This window comes from Excalfactoria chinensis, chromosome 10 (genome assembly GCF_039878825.1).
Source record: "Excalfactoria chinensis isolate bCotChi1 chromosome 10, bCotChi1.hap2, whole genome shotgun sequence".
NCBI classification, from domain to species: Eukaryota; Metazoa; Chordata; class Aves; order Galliformes; family Phasianidae; genus Excalfactoria; species Excalfactoria chinensis.
This window is the reverse complement of record NC_092834.1, coordinates 15,983,141-15,995,483: the sequence shown is the minus strand read 5'-3', so window position 1 is coordinate 15,995,483 and position 12,343 is coordinate 15,983,141. Positions and strand designations below refer to the sequence as shown.

Here is a 12,343-nt window from a genome sequence, read left to right as displayed (position 1 = left end):
ATCAGGTCTGATATGTTTGGGTGTGATGACAGTAAGTAATAATTATGACCACAGTGTAATTTGTCCTGTAAATACAGCTGTGCTTTGTACTTGGTTAGAAAGAATTTCTACAGGGAAAGCAAACCTCCACCTGCTCAGAAAGAAAAACTGCTTCTCTCCTTAAATATCCTTCAGAAATGCAACCAGAAAGAGAGCAGAGCTCTCCTTGTCTTGTCTCATTCTGCTGAATCACAGCCCCAGCAATCACAGGACTTGTTCCTCAGTGCCCCTTGCACAGTGACAGGTCAGGAAGAAGGAAAGATGCAGACATCTGGGTTTGAGAAGGGAACATGCAGCTCTGTGAAAGGCCTCGCAAAAGGCTGGCCAACAGCACTGAAATTCCACGCTGACTTCCAAAGAGGTGAAGAAGCGCTTCAACCCTAATCAAAGCACTGCCGGGTCTTCTATTAAAAACTCCCCCAAACAGCTGTGAGTTATGCCCAATAAGTTTAATAACTGGTGAAACCATTGCAAATGACAACTACAGAATACAAAGCAGACGCAAAAAAAATAAAATAAAATATGACTGCATAAAATGAGAAAGGAGTAACATCTGTGTTGAAACATAAAGGAAAATACACATAACAGGATAAGGATTCAGATATAACACACACGGTCACATACAACACCGCATTAGTAACAGCACACACAAATACTCATTCTACTGGGGCTTTCCACAGCTCTCCACTTCATCCCAGGCGACAAGCAAATGGATGTCTTTACTCTCTAACATAAATCCTTGTGCATACAACATCATCAGCACCAAAGGTCTGGAAAAGAAAAAGAAATCAATCAGAAGAAAATGGAACCAGTGAACACATCATTTTTAAAGTCACTTTTGCTATAGTAGATAGATCTACAGCAGAAATACAATTTCCTATGTCTCTTGACAGATGAAAGTAAAGAAAGGAATCATTTTGGACAAGAAATGCACTGCAGGCGACCTCTTTTCCCAAGCACCATGAATTTTGTCAGAATGATAAATGACCCAGAAATTCCCTCCTTCTATAGTTTCTTGGCATACATTTATAAATAAACATGAAAAAAGAAAAGGAATTTGGAATGTGCTGCTGTTATATTTAGAAAGAACTGCAACACTTTGAACTGGAAATGCTGGGGGTGCAGTTGGACTGAATGGCACGTTAAAAAGGTCTTCTTTGGTATTTGCAGGTGTAAATCAGAGTAGTTCAAATGAAGCCAGGGAAGCAACGTTGGTGAGTATACAAGAATAACCTGTGAACATAACACTGCTGCAAGATGTTGACACACCAGGCTTGGCAACTGAAACCTCCTCTCTCAAGCTGTAATGTGGGTAGCACCAATCACAGCCTCCCCACAAGTGCTTGATCACTACACATCTGAGAGCTGTTGACTTAATACAGACTATGTTTCATTAGCATTGGAGCAGGAGCTAATTTACTCTCTTTGGTGACCAGCACCAGAACCCAAGGGAATGGCATAAAGCTGCTGTTGGGGGATTGGGAAAAGTTCTTCACCAAGAGGACAGTCAGGCACTAAGCAGGCTGCCCAGGGCTGTGGCTGTAGCACCCAGCTTGCCAGAGGAAGCATCTATTTAATGCTCCCAAACATATGGAGTGGTTTTTGGGTGGTCCTGTGTGGAGCCAGGAGTTTGACTCATTGATCCTTATGGGTCCCTTCCAACTTGGGATATTCCCTAATTCTATGATCACACTATTTCTCATGCCCGATTCAGTGCCTCAGCATACTTGGATTTTCCACTCACTAGAGCTGGTGCTATATGGTGCAATAAGAACAGAAACAGAGTATTAGATATGCATCTGAAAGCCTGTGCTATATATATATTTTAATCATTCTGTAGTACCACACTTAGAAGGCAATTCTACAGCAGTAATATTGCAGTGTGGATTATTAGGACATTTGGGCATGACAGACATTGTGGCAGTTGCCTTAGAAAGCCACCTAAACACAATATCATCTTATGGAACTTCGTGTCTTTAAGCTAAGATCAAAGCAAGCAATTAAACATAAAGGAAATAAGCCTCCAAGAATGAGGAAATACTGCCTGCAGAAGAGCTACAAGCACATTAAATGCTCAGCTATGCTGACCACCAGTTTCAAGCTCACTGCTAACAAGCTGTGAGATGGGATGCTTGGCTGTAACAACTGCCAGTGTCTCACTGAAAAATATAATTAAGACCTACCCCAGAGTGTTATGAAAATTCAGCTGGACTTTGTTTGTTTTAATGCTTCCTATGCTTGCTTTGGCCAGTATTTCTTCACGAGGATTTGGCTTTGAAACTGCCTCTGGCACATATTTTATTCACTTTACTGAGGAAAAAAAGCCTTTTTCTGGATGGTGAGAAATGATAGAGGCTTTGTTTTTATGCGTAAAAAGAGCTGATCACATTCATCTTTATATACATTTTTAACTTCTACATGAAAATGTCTGAAAATGAACACAAAAGGATGGGTCCTCACTGCTCTTATTCCCATGCTAGAGCATGTAAAGAAATGGCTGTGATTGCCACGGTTATGTACATCGTTTAAGTGTGGACTTATGCAAAAGGAGTTTTCCTATCTTAATGTAACTTGCAAGCATTGTTGATAGAACTCCATGTTACAAAGCCGTGCAAAGAGGAACATATTCAAACTTGCTGCATTCCTTTTCTTGTGGTTAATCACAGAAAAGTCTAATGAACAGCTGGGCCCAAGCACACAGCGAGATCCAGAACAAAAGGCTGTTAACCTTACATCCTTCACACCTATATCCCCATATTCAGGGTAAGCTCAGTATTTGTGTGTCCAACTCCAGAGTGGAATGAAGCACTAGCTCTTGTCTGAACAAGCAGACTTTACAACTTCCATGACTGAAAGGAGTAAAACTTCATAATAAGCAGAGACAGTAATCATGGCTAATTGGTGGTGAAATTTCACCAGATCAGCTCAAAGGACTGCAACACTACCAAGCTAAATTCAAAACTAATGAGAAGATGCAGGATTTCCAAACACCCCGCTCCCATCAGATTGCAAAGTATCCACTTATCTTACAAAGTGCTACAAGATGAAAGTATCTGTAAACCTCTAGACTGATGATACTTCATCCATGATGATAAACTAACGTTATGCAGCATAAAAATGTAAATCTTCACTAGAAAGCCATATTGTACACTTCCTTTCTCCTCTCGAGTCCCATAATCTTTCAAGGAGATTGATTGTTTCAGGAATATAGTCACAGAAGGTGCAGCCCTCACTTTCAAACTTGGATGCTACTAACAAGCTGCCCAACATACAGCTTCACTTTCTGTGGTACAAGACTGTGCAAAATCAGGTCACTTATCACGGTATCAGTGTTTGAGAAGTGCTGTATTGTACATTTGCCTCAGAGTAATGCAGCAAACGAATGGCAGAGATAAGAACGTAGACTTTAAAGCCAGTTCCCAGCAACCATCTAAGCTGCAACTGATATTATATGAGGCTATCCACAGGATCAAATGCATCCACCATATAAACAGCTTTGGCTTCTTTCTCTGCTTACGTGTTACCAGCTGTACTACTGAGCAAGGGCCACAGGTCTACAAGTTCCCCTTCTAAATCTCCTCGGGGTAAATACTAAATTAAAGCACTAGGTAAATGCAACACATATGTGTGTGTGATTACAGGTCTCAGAACTTTTATCAAGGCTGCTTTTAGCAAGGTCAGCAGCAAAACCCCCCGTGACCTCCATGAGGTGTCCCCTCCTTTTGATAACTGATTGTGTTTAAGATAATTCTTCCAGAACTTTAAAAAACAGCTTAAACTACTTAGGGAGTTTAGCACTGTTTGATACAAGATTTAGGCACATCACAAATCTCAGCATACAGCTGAAAAATATATTTCCAAATCTGCATTTCTCACCTGCTGTATTTAACTTTAGAAGCCAGCAACACCATTTAAAAATGTTCACTCACTCATCCAGACTCCGCAGTTCACCAGTTTTAACCAACTATGTCATGACTTTTTCTGGGAAGGAAAAGCAGAACACAAACCATGCTTGAACTCCCCCTAATGTGCTGATCTTTGACCCTTGCTATAATTGATTCTGAGAACCCCTGTGTGATACATGAACTGTGTCAAATGTGGTCTAAGGCTGTTTTTAAAGATCCTCTTCAGTAACCATCCGCTTTAAAATGTTTGTGTTATGGATTAAATCAAATTCTACAGAGGCGTGAGCAGCTATGAGAGCACCGAGGCAGATAAAGTCAAAATGTAAATGTTTCTCATTTGAATAGCTAACATTCAGAAGCAGCATCCTTTAACTTTGTAAGAGCAGACCTTTTGTTCTGACTTACACAAGTGATTGATAGCTCATTAGTGTCCCTGATTAAAACTCACAGCAAGAGCAAAACATTAACGACTATAAAAGAAAAGGGATGGAGAAAGATGTTAGAATAGCCTAAATCCCAGATCGTACTTTTCAGACAGTTAAATAAATACATACTTTTGTGTTAGATTACAATCTTGATTGCCCCAAGCGCTAATTCATGTAGCTCCTGAGCTGAGTTGTAAACAAGGATATCTATGCATTATCAACTTGACGTCCAATAAAGTCTAAAGATACAGTCACAACAAGCAGATCTGGAATTTGATGGGGATCTATCCTTATCATCCTCCTTTGCCTGCATGTTCCTTTTTTAACCTGGATTATTTGCTACTTCTAAAAATGCACTAAAAACTTCTAAATGCAGCACTGCCATCCTGGTGAGTGTATCAGATGAGATTACCATTAACATCACTGATGAAAGCAGTTGCAATGTCCTTGCGCATTTGCAGCACCTATTTTATATAGCAGAGCTTGGTCATGAATCCCTCACTCTGCTAAAAGGACTCCCGTAGTGGGACTTCAGATCTACATCTCCCATACTACCAGCCAAGTGTTATTTATGCTACTAATAAGAGTCACCTCATTCCCCATGCTGCAAGCAGTTCAGAAGTAAAAGTAAAACATAACTGGCACCTGAAATTAAAGGAAACTTTGGCTAACTGAATAGTTTGTTCCCAACATTTATGTACCAGAGGACATGATGTGCCACGAGAGACCATCATGCTGCTTCAGGGGAGTATCTTTGAAGAACACATGACAAATCTTCTTCCAAGATCCAGAAAAGACTGGTAATTATATAGTAATGAGGTTTCTATTTTAGATCTATGACAGTCATAACAATTCAACACAGATTTGTTTTCTCTTAATATGTGATGATAAAAGCATTTTGTTGAACACACTGTGTTGGAAAGAAAAACACATCCACTTGGAAAATATTATCATCTAATGGACCCCCCAAGCCATGTAGCACATTAGATTAAAAATTATGTAGCAAAGCACCAAGATTTATGCAGCTACTATTAGAGGAGTAAAACTCATTCCTCACCCCTTACCCATTGCCTCAAGCCTATTTTCCATTAATGCCTCAGAAGTCTAACACAGTCTAGATTCCTTACTGCAACTTTTTGCACACAGTATATGTGTGCAGTATATGAGTTTTATTGATTTCTTCTGCAAATGGCTAGGAAGGAGAATGATGAAAAGAATTCTTTGGCTGGAGAAGCAGGAGCTGAGGGGGTGACAAGTATCAGCTTTACAGTGTTCTTAAACTGCTACATCACAGGGTCTCTCCCTGTGGAGGAGGAGAAAACATTTCTTAGGTAAGTAAGAAGGTTTGAGAACTGTGAAGATGGGAACTGCTGAATATTTGAATTGATACAGGGAGCAAAACTGCATGAGAGTGAATTTGGGTACTAAGGATCCCTAAAATAGCTGGGATGATCAAGGGAGAAAGAGGGGGGAGGACAATGACAGATCTCTTCTCACTGTGACCATAGTTTGGAAGAAGTGAGACACACATGAGGAGCTACAGACCCAGACACAAGGAGTATTTCTAAGCATGAGATAAAGTAATCTAAGTTAAACCCCGGAGAGATGACGAATGCAAACACATTTGAGAGGCAAAAGCTCAAAAAAGATCCCAGAATTTCCCACTAAGAGCTCCTATTCCCACTTTGCTCCCTGTCACAGTCAAGAGCTGCACCTCATGCAAACCCTATGAGTATTTTAGCCTTTAAAGAGAATGGTCTGGATAGAATATTTCAGGCTTCCAAAATTAGGGACTACAGGAAAGAAAAATTGAGCTTCCCTTACCCTCTTCTGACTTCCTTCAAACACAAAGCCTCCCACATGGATTCATTTTGGCAATCTTAACTTCTCCAAATGAAGCAGAGACCTCACACAATTACTCTTAGGAACACCTCATTACTGAGCTTCAGGGCGTCAGAAGATTTTGAACATCCTGACTCACATATTTAAAAGATTTGGACATTAAATCCCAACAAATGTTGTAAGGGACTTGAAATTTTATGTCTTGAGCACTAAATATTGCCCTAATATTTAATGAAGCAAAACAGGCCGTTATGCTTCAGAAAAGAGGCAGAAGAATGAAACTGCGTATTAAACAGTGAGAAATGGGGAGAATGATCTCAGCCACTTGGATGCAAACACTATGTTTCCACAATAGGCACAGTAAAATCCTACCAAAACATCTCCCCGGATTGCAGGCAAGAAAGGGGTCAGTCTGGGGAATAGGAAACCAGGAAAATTACCTGGGATTGTGATCAGCAGAGCATGAGTTTCCAAAAACTAATTAAGGAAGCCTTTGCATACATATCAGAAGCATTTCAGGTAAGAATGGGGAGATGAAGCTGCTACTGCCCCAGGTGCTAGTAAGATTGATGGCAGAATAGCATGCATGATGCTGGCATTCATAGGTTAGAAAGGAAATAGATAAATTAAGAGGGCTTATGGGGCTTATCACTGAAATAATGATTCAAAAATAACTTGTTTGATGTTGAAGGGCTCGAGTGATTTAGCCTAACAAAAGGATACTTCTAGGAGATGGCTTCATCAGGATTTGCAAAGATAAATGCTGGGAATATTATTCAGATTCTTCAATATATATAATACACAATGGCAGAAAGTTGAATGTAGACATGTACAGATCAGAAAGTATCCATTCAGCAAAAAACAGTTCAATTTCGATACCAGCATACTCTTTCTTACAAGGGGTGGATGAACAGTTCCAAGAAGTTGGGGATAACAATAATACTTTAAAAGCTTTCTATTTATACTTGGCTAGGTTTGGGTCCTGGTTTTGTTTCATATGCACTATTAAAAACAGCTCCAGCTGCTTTAGAGAAGTGTCTGGGAGGTTGTTTGTTTTTTAAATTGCAGGAGTTTAATTAGTCTGACAGTCTGAAATAAAAACTCTCTGTTTGATGTTTCCTTACTTGTTGCTCCAGCAGCATCTTTTCCATGCCCAAACCAATGAGGCACAACAGTTCATCCAGCTGATTTATCCAGAATCCACTTGAAGGAATGCACAAAATAAAAAGTTCTGAACTTGAGCTGAACTGTGTTACATGTAACTCAGAAACATTGTGTCTAGATTCAGTTCCGGATCTCATTTAATTAATGTATGTGGATGGATTACCAGGGAAATATACGCTAGAGTGAACTCAGCTCTAACAGAAGTACAATATAAATAAAGAAACTGCTCATGATTCATGGCATAAATGGAGAGGCAGTTGCAGAGGTGCTACTGCAAATGCTTGAAGTAACCCTGCTGCCATATGGAAGGTCACACAGGAGTGGGGGGATGTTGGCCGACAGAGAATGTGCAAATGTGCATATTTGTGCAAACTCACGAGGGCAGCTCTGAACTGGATTGAGAGATGATCAAGGAATAGCGGGTGGTGGCAGAGATAGGGAAGGAATTGTGTGTTCTTCATAAACAGAATGAGATTAGAGCACACTAACAACATGCCACATGTCTCCTATACACCACGTGCCTGCGTATTAGAAGCATCACATTAAACACATGCTTATAAAAAGGAGGTTCTCCAGAAATGAGGTCAAATGCTTTGATCTCTCTCTCGCCAGAGAAAATCTGCAATAAATCAAACAAATTCTTTGGTGTTGCTGTGGACGTAGAGAGCAGAAATGGCCCACTTGTGATTATTCTACCAGTAAAACTATGGTGAAAGATAGAGCAGTAAAATGTAAGTGAGAACCTGCATACATCTGCATTTTTCTTGAAGAAAAAAAAAAAAAAAAGAAAAAGAAAGGAGAAGATTTGATGTACTGCAGAGAATTATGGAAGTTTTATGCAGTTTTTCCAGATAGACTTAAGAAAAGTAGTAAGCCATGCTACCTAGCAACAAAAAGCTGTTAACACGGTGCACGCATTGGTTGGGTTAGAGGCTCTTACCAAAATCAGCTCATCATTAGCTAATTCTCGAGTCCAGTACGTTTTAGGACCATCTCCATCAATAAGAGTTTGTTTGCAATAGATCTTGTTTTCATTCTCCCAAGTGGCCAAACTCTGCAGGCAAGAAAACCATAAGGAATAGCATTAATTATATTCTCCAGCAGCACGAAACAGAGAGACAACAATGAGCAGCAGTGAGAATAACTGCTGCAGTAAAGGGGTACAACACGGATACAGGCAAAGGGAAACAGACATCAGTGGAAGGGGATGAAATCAAAATTAAGTGGTAAGGGTTGTTTTTTTTTAATAGGTATATAATAGCAAAGTAATTGTAGATGTGTCTTTTCAATGTAAATCAACACCTGGTTCCAAACTCAAAAGCTGTTTTCATGAAACGCTTTATGTTGAAAACTATTGTTTAGAAACACAGTGCCCACATTCCCAAATACCTCAGTAGACGTGATCTGATGGGACACATTGCTTGTCGCCATGAAGTCCCCTTAGAGTTAAAGCATCAAGAGCGCTGTGTATCATTTTGTGGTGATAAATAATGCAGCATTGGCCACTTATAACCTTCCATGCTGTGTGGCTCTGAGCCAAGTTAACTGTATGTTAAGCAGATACTGCACTAACAACCCTGAGTAAATCACAGCTACAGCTCCACGACAGGAACTCTGTTAGAATTCCAGGGTTTGTGATATTTCTTTTTTAAGGCTCCAGGTCCGGTGACTGAAAATACCCTCGGGCATTTTTCAAAGCATTTGAATAATGACTATGAAACCACTGAGAAACAAGTTAAGAAAATATAGGATTTTGTTTAGATTTCACTAATAGCAAGCCCTGACTTTCAGTTGCTATCCATTCTAGCACTGAACTGTTATTCTATGGGGCAATGGAACAGCTGTGCAGAAGGATGCCCTGTAATGAATGTGTGAGTAATTGCTTTACAACTGGCACATGGGAGACATTCATTAGTCCGTGATTATACACAAACATGTGTGCACATATGTGTGCATAAAATCAAGTTAACACTTCCCAGACGTTCTGAGGGGGAAAAAAAATTAAAAAAGCCTTTCCTTTGATCTAAAATTAGGCATTCACTTTATATGTTTATTCCAAAACAATAGGTTTTTAAGCTGACAAGCCTCCTCAAGTGGCAGTTATAGAAGCTGCGCCTTTCAGTGAACAGCGTTGGACTCCTCTTTGTTTGTATGAACAATGGATCAAGTTAGCTGGCAGAACAAAACCCTCCACCCCATGAAGCAAATCACAACCCACCACCAGTCAGCGATTCTGCCAGGTACTGCAGGTTATATTCTGAAGCACTATTTTATTCTTTGTCAATTTCTGCTCCATGGCCACATCTTGGCTATATATATATATATATATATATCTATATACATATCCAACAGTACAACTAATTCCTGAGACTGGACTATAAATTATTTTACAACACATGGAGAAAATTTACTACTTCACAAAACACGTTTCTTTCTGATTTTTCCAACCTGCAAAGCTTACAGCCATAATTATTGTTTTCCCACCTGCAGCAATAAATCCTCCTCTAGAAAGAAGGTCACATTTATTGTGTATGAATTATACATGAAAAAACTACTTTTGCTGAGCAAGATATATTAACAGCCAGCAACATTTCCTGAACAAACTGTTAAATATATGAGAACTCCTCCTGGAGATGAAGGGAATTGTTTTAAGCATTCACCATCTTCCAATATCTGCTTCTCTTTGCCAAAAATTTACATTCACAACAATTGCACTGAAGATACTAAGTTTACTCTGATTTTTTAGTTGTTCAAACAGCCTCAGAAGCTGGCCCAAGAACCATCAGATAGCTCAGCTAATAGGCTGTTGCACCACAGGCTACCATAAAAAACCATATTCTTTGTCTGGGACAACATTTCCATACTCTTTACTCACACACCCTTCTCGGACAATCTTATAAATGTCAGCAAGTCAAGTACTTGCATAAAGGATTGCATACTCATCTTTTGTTATCTTGTTTTGTAAGATTGCACTAACCAGTGCCCAGTTCCCCAGTATCCTCGATCCCATGTACCTACATTAGCAAGAAACCAGGATCCTGCTGACTTCACAGTATTATATCCCCTCCACAGCCACTGAAGTGGCTTATAATAGTTAGAGGAGTAGGGGTTCACACAGAGGATCAAACCGGATCAAACCCCAAACACTCCCTCTAATACATTTCTGTTCGGTATAACTGTGGCTGGTGTAACTGGAGGTATGTCCTACATGGCAATCTGAAAATGTGAAGTTGAAAAGGAACAACAGATAATTTCAGCCCAAAATAACCAATGTGGACTGCTTGTGAAGTTGTCTGACTGATTTTAGGACAACAGTTATGTCAAGTTTATGCACTAAGTCTTGACTCTTGAGGTGTCTCTTACTCCAGTGCTCCAGTGTCCACACTAAGGAAGGAGACCAAGGAGAGCCTTTGCTATGGATGAAGTGCCCAAGAGAGAGGGAAGGCAAAGAGAGCTGGACAAAACCCTGCCAGGCAGGGAGCTGGCAAGCAGATATTCAGCTGTGCCCTCAAGACTTGTCATGCTCCGTTACCTTCAGATTTTAGCTCTGCTCTGTCCTGCACGCTGCAGAAATGTTGGGTGAGGTGAGCTGCAATCACCAAGACACCCCCCACCCCCAGTGTTTCTAGGAAGAAAGGGGAGGACAGCAGATGTGTTAATGCCATCTACGAGTTTGGTAAGGAAACTGGGCAGACACAGTGGCTCTCACGGCCAGGGCAGCAGGTCTGTGCCTCTCAGGGCTCACACACAGACACCGTGCACACAGCTCTCCTCTTACCCTGCATTTTCGGCCATCCACCGTCTCCTCCTCGAAGCTCTCCCCGATTTTGAAGTTGATCTCTGTGGTGCGGACAGTGGTGGAAGTTTTGATGTAGAACTGGTCCCCGTCCTGGCGGATCTCCACGTGGGGTTTGGAGGCGGCCGCCACCGCCACCTTCCTGAGCATGGCGTTGACACCTGGGCGAAACGGGCAGGAAGCAAAGCTTGAGGTCGCCAGCTCACCCAACACCAGTCCGGCTCGGGGTGGGGGCCGAATGGCAGCGCTGCAGCCCCGCGCGGAGAAGCCGCGGCTCCGGGCAGAGCAGGGCGGCAGAGCCCCAGGCAGGGCTGCCAGCTCTTGCAGGTGAGGAGCGGAGCGCTCCGTGCCCGCCCCGCGATACCCGGGCAGAACTCGCAGCCTTCTCCGCGCCGCAGCCCCGAGCCCTCCCGGCCGGCACCGGGCACCGCGCTGCTCCGGCCCGGCTGCCCCAGTCCACCCCCCCACCACCCCGAGCTCACCCAGCGCTTTCAGGAGCTCGTCGAAATTCTCGCTGCTCCTCATCTTCCAGGTGCCGGCGAAGTTGGGCATGGCGGGGCGGGCGGCGGGGCGGGCGGCGGGGACGCGGCGCTGCTGCTGCTCGCTCTGCGACTCGGGCACCGTATGAGCGGGGCGGACCGCGGCGGCGGAGGGGAGCGCGGGTCACACCCACCGGCCCCCAGCCGGCCCCCAGCCCTTCCCCTGGGAGCGGCGCACGCCGCCAGGCTGCCGTCCCCCCTCCCAGCCTTCAGTCTGTCCGTCCTTGCAGCCCCCCCCAATCCATCCATCCATCCATCCATCCATCCATCCATCCATCCATCCATCCATCCATCCATCCATCCAACCATCCATCCATCCATCCATCCATCCATCCATCCATCCATCCATCCATCCATCCATCCATCCATCCATCCATCCATCCATCCGCTGTCCTCCTGGGGCCGCCCGACTGCCACTTGTCCAGCCGCTGCGCTGGGCACCGAGGACTCGATGACAGAGAAAACGGAGAGCAGCGCAAGTGAGTGAGGAGCCTCAGGGCTCACGGTGTACCGCTCCCAGCCTTGCTAGGCCGAGGCGCGGGAGTGCAATGATCACACGCTGTGCTCGAGCCGTCCGGGCACAGCCCGCACACCTGTGACAGCTCTGGAGCCCGAGGTGAGCGGTCCCCAGCA

The 12,343-nt window shown here is 42.9% G+C and overlaps 1 protein-coding gene across 1 annotated transcript; it reads right to left on the bottom strand.

The window, feature by feature from the left end:
* Positions 1–469: 469 nt before the first annotated feature.
* CRABP1 (cellular retinoic acid binding protein 1) lies at positions 470–11,791 on the bottom strand. Its single transcript, XM_072345724.1, has 4 exons — positions 11,654–11,791; positions 11,154–11,332; positions 8,316–8,429; positions 470–809 (listed from the first exon to the last, which is right to left on the bottom strand). Exons 1-4 carry the CDS (start codon positions 11,721–11,723, stop codon positions 759–761), a joined length of 414 nt encoding a protein of 137 aa, XP_072201825.1. The 5' UTR covers positions 11,724–11,791; the 3' UTR covers positions 470–758.
* Between the last annotated feature and the right edge of the window lie 552 nt (positions 11,792–12,343).